Here is a 13,558-nt window from a genome sequence, read left to right as displayed (position 1 = left end):
CGTCGTCTGCCCCTGCAGCTCCGGTGTCTCCTCCCTTCCTCTCAGAGGGGCGAAGGGCAAGAGCGGGGACGGGCGGCGGAAGATGCTGTGCCTCCCAGTAGCCTTCCAGCTGCTGCTGGTGCTGGTGCTGTGCAGCCGGGGAACAGAGAGGTGTCCTTCAGCCTTCTGCGAGTGTTCCGACTGGGATGACTACAAAATCACTTGCAGGGACATCCACTTCATTCCCAGCCTTCCGGAAGACACCCAGACCCTGTGAGTATGTTGGGATGGTTTCAGGGAGACACTAGCCAGTTGTGAGCATTCATATTTTGCGAGCAGGAGATACTCTGAGCTAATGCCCTGTGAGGTGAGAGAGGTAGTGGTGAGGGAGAAAGTGCTTTAATTTACGAGCACTACAGCAGAGCGAGAACGGCAATGTGCAGACTCTGTGCATACCAGGGAGACGTAGAAAAAGTGACTCTTAAACCTTATAGAGGTGTGAAGACACGACTGTCCATTTGGGCCCTAAAAATCCTGGGTAAGATATGGCAAAATTAATCACTGGGCTGTTTGTGGGCAAACTGAGTGGAAGGTTGAATTCTGCATGGCATGCACCTGGGGGGAGAGGTGGAGGAAGGAAGGATAGATCAAATCCAGTTTTGCAATTAAAATAAATATAGAAATGGGATGTGCCACTTCACAAACAGTTCCACAAAAGCTTCTGTGCACTTTGAGCTTCTTTGCCAGAGCTCAACAAAAAGAATCCATGGGAACTGAGAATTCCAATATAACGTCTGGGAGACAAGGTACTTCAGATAAACAAAAGTGTGGAGTATGAGGTAGAGCAGCAAATTTGGAGCTTGCCAAAGTGATAGAGCAATTCAAGTACCTAAACCTAAGAGTTTAGTACCATTACAGGCACCATAGAATATCTCATCTGGGTTCCTGCTGCCATTCCAGATACCTGTGTGCTATCTGTCAGCCCCATAGAGGTATATCAGACAAATATTCCTGGAAAACCGAAATGAGACCAATCAGTTGTAACTAAGCACATGAACCACTCCTGGCTTTTACTTTGTCTTATAAGGCACAAAATGTTTCTGGTGTCCAAGAGATGGTTCATTTTTATTTTATCATTCTGATAAAATAAACACACTCAAAGTCACTTGATTTAACAGCAAGTGAAAATGATAACAGGTCGATTGGTTTGTTTCTTGATAGTGATTCTCAGGTCTTTATTTGAAAATAAGAGCCGTAAAATTATTTATTTTTTAAAACCTGAAAGTAAAGGCTTAACAAATTATCACCTGAAATGACAGAGAAAAAAAAATTGTGTTATTTCCATTATTTATGCATGCATTTAATTTTTTTTATGATTAGACTGCAGTATTTCAGTTAATAAGGTTTTAAATTATACAGGGTTTTGTTTGGTTATTATGCTTTCTTCTATGTGGTTTATTTAGTTTGAAATCACAGCAATGTTACTGTATGTAACATGTTCTTCAAAATCTACCATGACAAGGTAGAAAATAAAGCAGTTTGATTTATAGGAGAAATATGCCTTTGTACAGACATTCAAAATAGTTGATAGAAACTGTGACCCCACGTGATGGAATTGGATACTTTCCTTGAAAAATGCTGGTCTGATGGCTGAGAAACACTTCTACTTTACAAATTGTAAACAACGCTTTGGTTGCTGGAGTTCCGGTGTTTTAAACAGCTGTTGTAATGGGGGCTCTAAGATCATACACCACTGGTTTTAAAAGACAAACTAACAGAAAAAGTCGTAAGTCTCGTTCTGTTAATCATCCGTAGCAACTGAGGTGACCACAGCAAACGTCTCAAGAAGTATACTCCCTGCCGTAGTCATTGTAAGACGAGAAAAAATTCCAGGTGATGATAATTGGGATTTTATAGTGTATGGTAGAAAAGGTAGAACATGCACTGTATAGCCTGTTTGAGTTGAAAATAAATGGGGAAATTCTCTAAGGAAATAAGAAAAACAGAGCTCTTTTCACCAGAAAAAAAAAAAAAGTCTTTCTGGATAAGGTGTGTATGTTTTCCTTCTTTGTAACCATCTGAATTGCTGAACTCTGGTGGATGGTATCTAATCCTGCAGTCCCCTGCTCTGGGCAAATGACTGAATCTTTCTTTCTCTCCACATGTTAAATGGGAGTTGTAACAGTTACTTGTACCCGTTTTTCATTCAGAGTATTTTTAGATGCTTCAGACAGACTTACTTTCACATAGAGGATAAAATAAGACAGTTTTCCTGAGAGATTGTAAGGTGCGTGCCCCTGCTTCCCACATGTTTTGCATCCTTCTGCCTTCCAATGGCAATAGCTCTCAAAGACAAAAGATTCCAAAGTAACTGAAGTTTCTGTTAACCTTAAGAACAAAGGAACAGTTCTTTGAAGTATGTAGCTGTGCATATCTGCACATTATATGTTGAAAACCTCTACAGTTTTCCTCAAATCCAGCAACTTTGTTACTTTAGGTAAAGGAACTTTCCTTCTTGCTGAAACTGTGCTATGTGTGAACCTCAAGATTGCCGGTTTTAAAACTTTCTCATGTGGCTGTTCAGTTTTGTAGGGTTTGTAAAGCTAAGAGACCAGTGAGTCTAGGAACACTTTGCCAGCTCTTGGAGGTGATGAGCTCTTTTCAGTGCACAGGATCTTGAAACTCCAATTAAAGTTTCATTCTGATTATTCAGTCAGGACTGTTCTCATTTCTCTACCCTACTTTAAGAGAGCGCTGTAAGCCTTTTTTTAGCAAGCCATGCTTAGGAGAAATTGAAAAAAAAAATGTTTATTTGCAAACTCTCTTAGTGGAAAAGTGTCATGAACTTCAGCCAGGTAAGTGATTTGTTTTAACATTTTTTAATGTGTTTGTCCAAACATATTGCAGCTGCTTATCCAGAATGCCTGAGTGCATAGATATTCTTCTTGGAGATGCTTATTTTTTCAGGGCAAGAATTTTCTTTTTATTTTTTCTTTTTCTGTGGAGTAAACAATAAGTAGAAAGAAAAAGGTTTTGTGTATTACAGGCTAATCTTGTCTTGTTGCCTGAAGTTAAGAATTACGTACTCATACCGTATTATGGTAGGAAAGCACTTCTAAGTGGTATTGAAATATGGTGCTTAAAAGTATGAAATTAGGTACAAATAATTTTGTCGCATCTATAATATATTTCATGCCTCTCTGCACAGCTGACACCCTGTTCTGGTCTGCCACCATTACGACTGCCTGGGCCTCCTTTGCTTCTGCCTCTGCCCGTCCCTGACTCCACTCCTCCTGCATGCTGTGGCAGTGCCACTATGTGCATGGTACTGAGGAATCACTGTCCCAGCCCCTCAGCTGGCAGAGCTTTTCTCTTTCACCAGCACAGTGCTGGAGCAGAGCAACTGTCGGTGCTATAACCTCCTCCACATTTGGTGAAATATGCCAGGGGAGATCCTGGCCTTTCAGCGCAAGCAGATCCGCTAGGAAATGAGGGTTAGTGATTGAGAGGAATTACTTACACTTACAGATCACCAAAACCCCAGTGAACCTTGTCCAAAGGTATAACTGCATCATAATGCTTGAATTATTGTAATAAACCTTTATTGGCATCATTATGGTAATATATTCAGATGGTATCACTATCCCAGCATCCTCTCAACACAGATCCCAATGCTTGCCATTTTATGAATCTATTATTAGTTCTTTTAGTTATTTTTCCTTTGGCAATAAAACTAATAGAACTTTGCTTCTTACTTATTTCTGCTCTACATCATGTGCATTCGCTTACCAAAATAACTTCAGCTCCCCTTCCCATCCCCAATATCCTCAATACCCTCACTTGAGTATTCCACCACTTAGGAACAGCCATAGCGAATTGGTCCAATGGCTCTCATCTAATGCAGTATCCTGTCTCCAGGATTTCCCTTCTCTTAATTTTCCTTTAGGTATCTGCACATAGAAGTCAAATGTGGTACTCTCCATGAATAGTGTCTCAGCTTTCAGTTATTTTTTTGTCTACAGGAAGTTTCTAAACTTGGTGTGGCCTTGTCATCTTAATAACCCTCCAAGGATTCCTCTTCTGTGTCTTTTGAGTTTTGTGTTTGTGCCTCACTCAGTTGTCTGTTGAGCCCCTTTCAACATCCATAATACCCTTTGGCAATGAGTTCCACAAGTTTAACAGAGGCTGCAAGAACTTTTGTTGTTGCTGTTGATAATGCCAGGTTTTCCTCCTGTCTGCACCTGCATACACAACACTTTCAGGTCCAAGTTATGTCCCTTAAGCCTGCTGACAATATTCTCATCTCCTCTGTATACCTTCTACAAGCCAACAGTAGTGCCCTGTGTTCCCACAAAAGTTACTCAAAGCAGTCTCATCTGCTGCCTGAAACATATATAGATATACATATATATGACTGGACAGAAGGCAGCGTATCCTGAGTTCAGAGATGTTTGAATGCTGAATGATTATTCCCATGTCAGAGACTGAAAAAAAATTAATGTCTCAACATCGCTAGAAGCTGGAAAGAACCGAGACACAACATCACTGAACCACGAACCTCAAATGTACCCTTTTTACTAGAAAAAGCCTCTATTTTACTCTGAAAACCTTAGTAACCGTGAGTCCTGTTTCTGTAAACCTTTCCAGGAACAGTGAGACAGGTATCCTGTTTTTGTCAGACCCCATGCATGAGCTTGGGTCGTGGATGGTACCGGGCATACACACCACCACCAGGTCACTGGGCAATAAAGGTCAGTTCTAGAGGACGCAAAACGTCTCTGCAGACACTGTCTTGCTGGACATTAGGTAACAGCATGCCTCAGATAACCGCCCAGCTTACAGAGAACAAGCAAGCTTTGCATCTGCAGCAGATTGATAGTAGAGATCACCACCACCATGGAGACAGACAGGCAGGATGCCGTAACCACAGGCTCCTCTGCATATGGCTGAGCCTTCAGAGGTGTGAAGCGACGGGTGGAAAGCACCTGTTTTTCTGCAAACACAGTGAGAAAGATGATGGATAAGAAGATGAAGGCCGACATCTTACGACCACCTGAAGATCCCTAAAGGTACTTAGCGCAAGCGCACTGGAGGAGCATGGAAGGAGGGGCTTATACAAAAGACCTCTAAGAATCCCCGCCTAAATACCGAGAAAAGGTGGGGACATGGACAACAGAAGGGGTTGCTGCACTGATACATGTTGGGACATCCACCCCACCCACTCTGTAAGACAGACTTTTGGGACGCCAGTTCTCCGTGGTGGTATTTCTCTCCCTTTTCCTCTCTCTCTTTCCCCCCTCTTTAATACAGATACTCGGGATGTCAATTCTCCTTGGTGGTATGTCTCTCTCTCTCACTCCCTCCTCCCCTCTCTTTCTCTTTCTGTTTCCCTTATTACCCTTTTGTGTGTGAATGAAATAAAGAGCAAACGTGTGCGTTTGACACCATTGTGTCTTAATTCTGTAACCGAGAACTCGTACCTCCCACAGCTGGACTTTTATCAGTTCATGACATCCCAACAGAGTGGATAAAGGATGGGCTTTTTTTATTTCTTTCTCTTTTTCTCTGCCTCCTCTCCCTCCTCTCCCTCCTCTCCCTCCTCTCCCCTCCCTCTTCTTCCCAGAAGGGATGCTAATAAGCTTTCTATTCTGTACCCAGGTGCTCTTTTCAGATCATCATAAGAAAATTTGGTTGAAATTGGACAAGAGGGAGTTGGGGAGGGCACGGTGAAACTGGCAGATAAATAGACACAAAACCAATACCGTCTTTAAGAATATGCTCTTTACATAAGATATTAAGCTACAATTCTACATCTGTTCCGGTATATTTGCTGTAGGTAGGATACTGCTTTTTGATAAATGCAAGGTAGCTCACCCTTCAGGGACAAGGACCGTATGTCGTGTTTATAACACATAAGTAAGAGGGAAAACGTGGATACCAGGATAACAAGTCATAGTGAATCAGCTGGTCTGTTTAGTTCCCCATGCTGTTGTCAGCTTTTGATAAAAGAGATATGAAAAGTGTGTTATGTATTTTATGCATTTACCATGTGATATTTAGAACAAGCAGTAATATGTCAAATATTCATAAATACTTATTGAGAAATACTTATTGATCCGGAGAACAAAACATGTACGGTCTTAACAGTTTCACCTGTAATAAATGCATCACTGCCATCCACATTTTTTATATGCCTAATGAGTAATTTAGATCATTTTGATTTCACAGAAGGTACAAGTGAAACTGAAGGAGATGATGTCTGTATTTTATACTGAAAATTAATTAAGCTGATTTAAAATATTTCCCCCTAAATCTTAGTCTTACCTATTGTCTGAAATTCAGAGATATTCTGACTTCAGGTAATTCTATCATGATCTTTTTGTAGGCTTCATTACTTCAGAATTAAGTATGGAGTCTCATAAATACATCTTGATAAATAAGCTTGCAACATAAGCACGTAGTTATTATCCCTATTATAGTGGTGGAGTACCTAGAGTCTAAAAGACCAGAAAAATACTGACATGAGTGAACAGACATCAGAAGGAAGCTATTAGGACATCCTTCAGAAAATGGAAGTCATGCCCGAATGAGGAAATCTTTGGAAACTTGAAATAAAACTGTACAAAAATCTTTTGAAGAAAAACTTTAATACTATAAATCCTCATTTTAAAATATGGAAGAGGGTAAGTCCGAAGAAATTCTGTCCAACCAAAGGGTCAGTATGAAGCTTGTTTGAAACAATTTGAAAAATGGAATAGAGTTAAATTCCCTAAGCCAGATAGTTCATGTGTAGATACTTCCAAAGACATTAAAATACTAAATTGCTGCATTACCTACTGTAATATGTAACTTACCATTTAAATCAGCCATGGTGACAGGAGAATGGAAGGTCACAAATGTGGCATAATTCTTCTTAAAAAGTTATTTAGGGAATGCCTTGGGAATTAAATACTGTAGGTCTGTCTTTGGAAAACTGTGGAAAATGGGAAAGAATCAATCTGGTTTTCATAAGGGAAAGCTCACTTCACAAATATATATGCTAATTCTTTGAAGGAATAAGAAAATAGTGAATACGTTGATTTTTGAACTCACATTTCCCCCCAAAAAACATCAAAGACCTTAGGAAAGACTTGAGACAAATGAGTTGTTAGACATTGAAAAGAAAGCTGTTTTATGGGTTGGCAGCAGGTTTAAGCAAGGAGAAAAAAGATGGTAACAAACATTTAATTTTCCGAATACAGGGAATTCATCAAAGGACCTTCACTCAGAACTGTAACATCAGTCTGGGTGTAGACTGCTCCCTCTTCAGTCTGTTCCCAGTTTCTTTTAATCTGGGAGTTGTAGCAAACTTCACATAGATATGTTGTGATCTTGATGAGCGAGCTGCCATCAATACCTGCATTTTCACACCCTGCTAGTTCTCCTCAATGTCTCTGGTGTCTCTCCTGACACCAGCTATTACTGGTAGCTGAAAAGACACAAATATTACCGTTCCCTTTGAGTGAGTCTAGATGCCCTTAGAGCGAGCAGAGATTACACAGACCCATTGCAGGGAGACTAAACTCTAGAATTTACAGGTTTAGCTTCATAAAGGTTAATAACACAGCTTCTTGCCCTCATCTTAGAGAAACTGGCTTCATAAGATTTCAGTAAGGTGTAATCTCAATTATGTTGTAAAAATTTACTTGGGGTGGGAATGGCTTATGATCTACTGCCATTTACCTGTAGCAAAAAGCGCGTGTTTTCTTTCTAACAACTAAGTAAAACTCACCATATGTGACCAGTTGCAGAGTAAAATATGTTATATTGTAAATTGTAATAATATTTGTCGTAATAATGTTGCAATTTGTAATAATAATATTGTAAATTGTTATAATATTGTAAAATGCTAGATGCATGTTTGTGATCTTCATTTGTTTTTCCTTCACCATGAGTTTAGAGCCATAGATTTTAAGGCCGGGAGGGCTCGTGCGAACGTCTAGTCTGACATTCTGGATGATAAAAAGCATAACACTTCCCAATAGGTATAGTTATTTAGAGCTCCTACTCCTTTATTTTTGGGGGGGTAGAATAATCATATATTGTTAGTTTAAAACTAGTATTAAAAAGAATCGTATTAAAAATATTCCCATCAAACTGTTAATTGTTCAAATGCTCGACAACCCTTGCTTTTTGTCTGAGTTTGTGGCTACTGCTGTATGGTACAAAGAAGGGAAGTATTTAGGCATTGAATTTGTGCAATTTGAATTCCCACTCTGGATTGCCACTCTGCATTGGCACCAAGAAATTCAAGTTTCTAATTTTGTTCCTCTGAACTGCACATAAGAAGAGTGCTGGAACGATCTTGGAGTAAATGGTTGGGATAAATCCTTTCTTTCCCAAGGTGAAATCTAGGCAACTGTAGCTTTATGCCAGTACATTTTGTGGGATCCTTATCTGGCAGGTGAAAGAGCCCCACATTCTCACAGTTAACATGATTGAATTGCTCCTTTTTTTTTTTTTTTTTTTAAATTGAACAAGTTCAATTCCTGGGGTCTTCCACTGTAAGGCATATATTTCAGTATTTAAATGTGTGATTTCATTCTGAACTGTCTACCTCCTTCTCAAACTATGAGCATTAGAATTGAACTACCCATATAGTTTATTAAACATTTTGGGGCATAGAACTCAAATCACTTATCCACTGAGCATACACCTGAAGTCATTTTCAAAGTTTCTGGTTTTGAGAATAGCGTCTGCCCAACTTGCAAGAAAAAATTGTAGGTACTGTTCTAACAAATCTTTTTTCTGCTCCTCTATTTCAATGCACATTGGCCGCTCTACTCAATTTACCAAATTTTCCAGGTGTTTATCACAGACTTGTCTCTTCATTATTTACAATTCTCACTGAAATTGTTCTCTTTGAGTTATGTAATTCAGCACCTTTATCAGTCTCCTCATCAGAAAGTCTGCTTTCCTTTTTTGTTGTATCTGGCAATACTCATTGTTCTTGTAGGGATCGTAATCAACTTCTTTCCCTTGCCCCCTTTCATTTTCAGACTGTTGTAGGCAAAGAACTCCTTAGCTGAAACGTTTCTCATATTGACTTAAAAACAAGATGGTGCCATCATTTAAGAACCATTTCTGGACTTAATCATCAGAGTCTAAGTCTGAATATTCCTTTTAAAACAGAATCTTTCACATAAAGATCTAATAATCAATGGAGTGCCAAGTTTGCTAAAACTTTCAGATCTTCCTATCTTTGGTACTTTTTTCGTCCTGCAGAGGTAACTGTTCCCTTCATTACAAAGACAGAAGATTGCTGTAATGACATTGCCACTGAAAGGCATTTTCATGTAAGAGTTGATTGCAGTATAGCAATTTTCCTTCTCTTTCTCCCCAGATTCTCTCATTTCCTGTTCCACCTTCCTCTTGTAACTGAATTATTTGAAAAGTAACCTATGACATCATTAACTCATGGGAAAATAGTGTCAGAAAGTACCTCAAAAGGAAATCTTGTTAAGAGCAGTGGAAGAGTCCACCTTGTGCACTGTCCTGTTTCTGGTAGAGTCCATGAGCAGGTGCTGAGGGAAGAGTGTAAGAAAAAGTGAGTGTTATACTTTCCCCTAAAATTCTCCTAACCTTGAACAATAAGGGATTCATGGGCTAGATGTTCTTGTCCTTATGCAGAACCAACTATTCTCGTGTTGTTTCGTGTTGTTTTTAAAAGCTTTCAGAGATGAAGCCTATTTCTTCCATTTCTGTGTAAAGATTCTACTCCAAGTCACACTATCAGTGCTTTGCAAGATATTCAAAATACAAACCCTAAACTTTGCATACAGTGGCAAAAGTATGTTATCTATTCCTTTTCCAATATTTTCTAGTATTTGATCTTGTTTGTTCTTTTGGAGGGTTTTTTGTTTTGTTTTTTTGATTCTTCGAAGCACTGAGTCCATGTTTTCATGGAACTACTTCCAAATTCTAACGTAATGCCAAGATCTGCTACTGAGTGAAAATGAGGAGCTCAGAACCTGTCATTTTTAATGTATATATCTATGTATGGTTTTCCCCATGTATCATTTATGTCTACTGGCACCAAATTTCATTTACCATTTTATTTTCCAGCCACTCAGTGCTTTAACAGCCTTCTAGAATTCTTCACAGGCAGCTCTTAGCATTGCTGCCTTAACTTCCTAGACTGAGTAAACATTGTTACCTTACTGTTCACACCCTCTCTCCAGGTCATTTATGAATGCATAATAAACAACCTCAGTTCTTACCCAAATCCCTGTGGAACTTTGTTTACTCTCCTCCTCTGATACCTATTTTTAAGCTGTAATTTATTTGGAGTGTATTTATCCAAACTTGGTTAAATAATCCAACAATCTTGGAAATGAACTAGACTTTTTCTTTTTTTTTTTTTTTTTCCCTTAAGGAAGAACTTAATTTTCCTTGTATATTGAAGTGTCTCCCTCAGGAGGAGAAAATTGCATAAACTTATTTTCAATTTATGAAGTCCTTACATAAACATTTATACCTGCTGAAAAATAACAGTTAAAAGTATTTCTTAATGAAGATCTAAGTAAAAATACAAATAAATATATTCCCTTAGAAACTGCTGAATGTCCTCTCTTTGCTCAGCCTCCAAACATAGATCTACTTATTTGTCTGCTGTCAGACTTACCACGCTATTGCAGCATCATGTTTTCTGGCGGTTTATCTAAGATTCTCAATGTGAAGTGCAGTACGGTCTGGAATACCAGCTGGTGCACCATTGCTTTTGTTGCTGTTCATAAAAATGTCATGGGTACTGACCAGCTTTCCACACCAGCATTTGTTAGTTTTCCTCCTCCTTTGCTTGAGGATTTTAGAAAATCTGGCAGGCAGAAAAAAGTCCTTGAAAGGCTGCCACGGGATTTTTGGTACTGTTCTGGACCCCCTTTTAAAAGAGGTTACATTTTGAAGGTCCATTTGCATATCAGTTCTACTTCTCACGCTTACCTGTATTTAATTCTCATTGTCATCACCACAAGTCAACTCCTGCTCATTCCTTACGTTCTTCAAATAAGAAAAATCAAGCAAATTACATTCATTAGTTCATTCATCATCTATTTTACTGTCATTTGTGGACCAAAACCCTGTAACTGTGGGCATTGTACAAGGACAGGACGTAGATAGTTCTGGCCTCCAAAAGTAACGTAGGGCTGCAGACAGGTATAAACAAACACGGGCATCTGGAAGAGAGTAGAAAGCTGTATATTTACACATCTAATATATGCACATTTCTGGAATAGGGTTGTGGGGTTTTTTCCCCAAGGTAGAGCTCTGCCACTGTTGTAAATTATAAATGAAAGGTATTTAAGCTAAGAGAATATAAAACTAAAATTACTGTTTGTGTGTGTTTCAAGTAGAAATTCAAGCAGTTTTGAAATAATTTCATGTGTAGTTTTATTTCTAAAAGTCCTTTGGTGAATCCTAACAGTGTTGTAATGAATGTTTCTTTATATTTCCCTATGCTTTTAGTTTGTGTCGTATGTAAAAAAAAAAAAAAAAAGTGAGGTTTCAGAGATCTTTTTGAATTTTAAAGTATCTCTGACTGTTTTTAAAGGCCTCTGAGTTTCTGAGGTTTTTAAAGCCTGTTTCCTTTCTGTCACATACGATCTCAGAGTTTCTTTGTCTCACAAAACCAGGTGTAACTTTTTTGTTCAAATAGAATAGCGGGAAATTTGCATTCGAAATGTAAAGACACTAAAGCATGCTGTTCTATAATCCCAGCTCAGCTAGTCAGATTCCAATCAAATTCCCTCCTTATTCCCAAATAAACATACATTTTTTCTTTAAAGGGACATAGTTCAAGTGTAGTCTATAGTGCAAACAGGACTTCCTGAAACATTTTCACAAACTGGGAGAACGGCCTCTGTACTGCAGCAACTTTTTAATCCATATGTCTGACTCATACAGAAATCAAGAAAATGAACAAAATAGGTGGAAAAAAGTTGTAATCACGTGCAAATTGCATATGAAAGAAAGGCTAGCTAGAAAAAGAAGACATTGTTTTGGTGGAAAGGGTGAAGATTCTCCTCTTGTGATTCTATGGTACCAATATTTCTTCCTGACCACTAGAAAAAAGGTAATGCTGGTGCTCAGAGTTGTGATTTTGCAATCAGTATAGATCATGTGTTCAGAATTGTAGCAGGACCAAACCTGGGTCCTGGACCTTCTGGGCTACACAAATTTAAAAATCGCCATCAGGACTGTCTCGGCCTCAGTTGAATGCATGCGGTCACGTTCAGGTATGACAAAACATTGTCATGAAGGTAGCTTCTGGAGAAGTCCTTGAATAATTTTCTTCTTTGTAACTGAAATTACCTACCAAGAAGGAATAGAATTATTTTTCTGATAGCTGTGTTAAGCTCTAGACTTTCATTTTTTTTAACCTTTGTTCACTATCTTGTTGTGACAGAGACTCCCCCCTTTTCACAACTTGCATTTGTCCTTTTGGAGTAGGGGAGAGGAATTTCACCACCCAGACAGGTTCTGCAGGAAAATGGTATTTCAGATAGTCCTATTTTACATTACCATTTGTGGAATCTCCCTAATTAAATGGGGAAGGAGAAAACTGCATTTTTTAACATGAAGTCTTTTAAAGAATTTTGGTGGGCATTTCCTTTCTGAATAATGGGTTTGAGTTGAAAGCAGCTTACTTCGTTAGTTTCTGAGAGACAAGTGTGTGTGTACTAACTCTTTGGAGTGTCCTGATGCATAAAAACTCAACAGTTATTGCACTGAATCGTAAAGAAAGCTCCATCTCACCCAAGGTCCTCTCCTGAACATTGACCAGAAGTGCATACCTAGGGCACAGGGTATGAATAGTCTTATATATGGGGATGAAATAAGGAGAGCCAAAGCTATGCTGGAGCTGAAATAGAAATGGGCGTGAAGGGAAACAAGAGGGACTTCTGTAAGCTCATGGTCAGCTACAGGAAAACCAAGGAAACTGTGAGCCCACTGCTCAGGGGGGCAAGGGACCTAGTGACAAAGGACATGGAAAAGGCCTCAGTGCCTTCTTTGTGCTTTTTTTTTTTTTTATCTGCTTGTAGGTCCCTTTGTCTAGTAGCACAGCCTGAGAAAATGGAGCATAACCTGCAGCAGAAGGCAAACTGAAGAAGCAGTGAAGTGTACTGAACGTACAGAAATCTATGGGACTAGGTGGGATGCAGCTAAGGGTGATCGAGGGAGCTGGTCAATGTTGTTGTGAGGCCACTCTGTCGTGTCTGAAAGGTCATAGGGGTCAAGGGAGGTTGATGATGTCTGAAAAAGGCAAACATCATGCACATCTTCCATTAAGGCAGGAGGGAGGACCTGGGGAAACACGCTGATGGCTGCTACATCGCTATTTTTTGTGTGCAAGTCATTGTGTAACTGAACATCCTTTTGCAGGTGTTGTGTGCACTGCCAGTGGCAAACCGGTTTTCTTTGTTTCATTCTATATTTCTGCCCTAGTAATTCAGTTTGCCTTTTTGACTTTGCTGAGCAGCTGGCAGCAATTACAGGCATTCAGTGATCCTCTGATTAGAAACAATAATAGCCAGCAATTACA

At 39.2% G+C, this 13,558-nt stretch overlaps 1 protein-coding gene across 1 annotated transcript in view; it reads left to right on the top strand.

Annotated features, from left to right (window-relative positions):
- Positions 1-45: 45 nt before the first annotated feature.
- LOC104490124 (thyrotropin receptor-like) overlaps positions 46-13,558 on the top strand; it is a gene marked incomplete at its 5' end in the record, with an annotated part of 55,577 nt that continues 42,064 nt past the window's right edge. Inside the window, one exon of the mRNA XM_010132372.1 lies at positions 46-252. Within this exon, the coding sequence (XP_010130674.1) occupies positions 46-252 (207 nt within the window). The remainder of the gene's footprint in view (positions 253-13,558) is intronic.

This window comes from Buceros rhinoceros, unplaced genomic scaffold (assembly GCF_000710305.1).
Source record: "Buceros rhinoceros silvestris isolate BGI_N320 unplaced genomic scaffold, ASM71030v1 scaffold7283, whole genome shotgun sequence".
NCBI lineage: Eukaryota > Metazoa > Chordata > Aves > Bucerotiformes > Bucerotidae > Buceros > Buceros rhinoceros.
The sequence above is the reverse complement of the archived record's forward strand: the minus strand, read 5'-3'. Positions and strand labels throughout refer to the sequence as shown.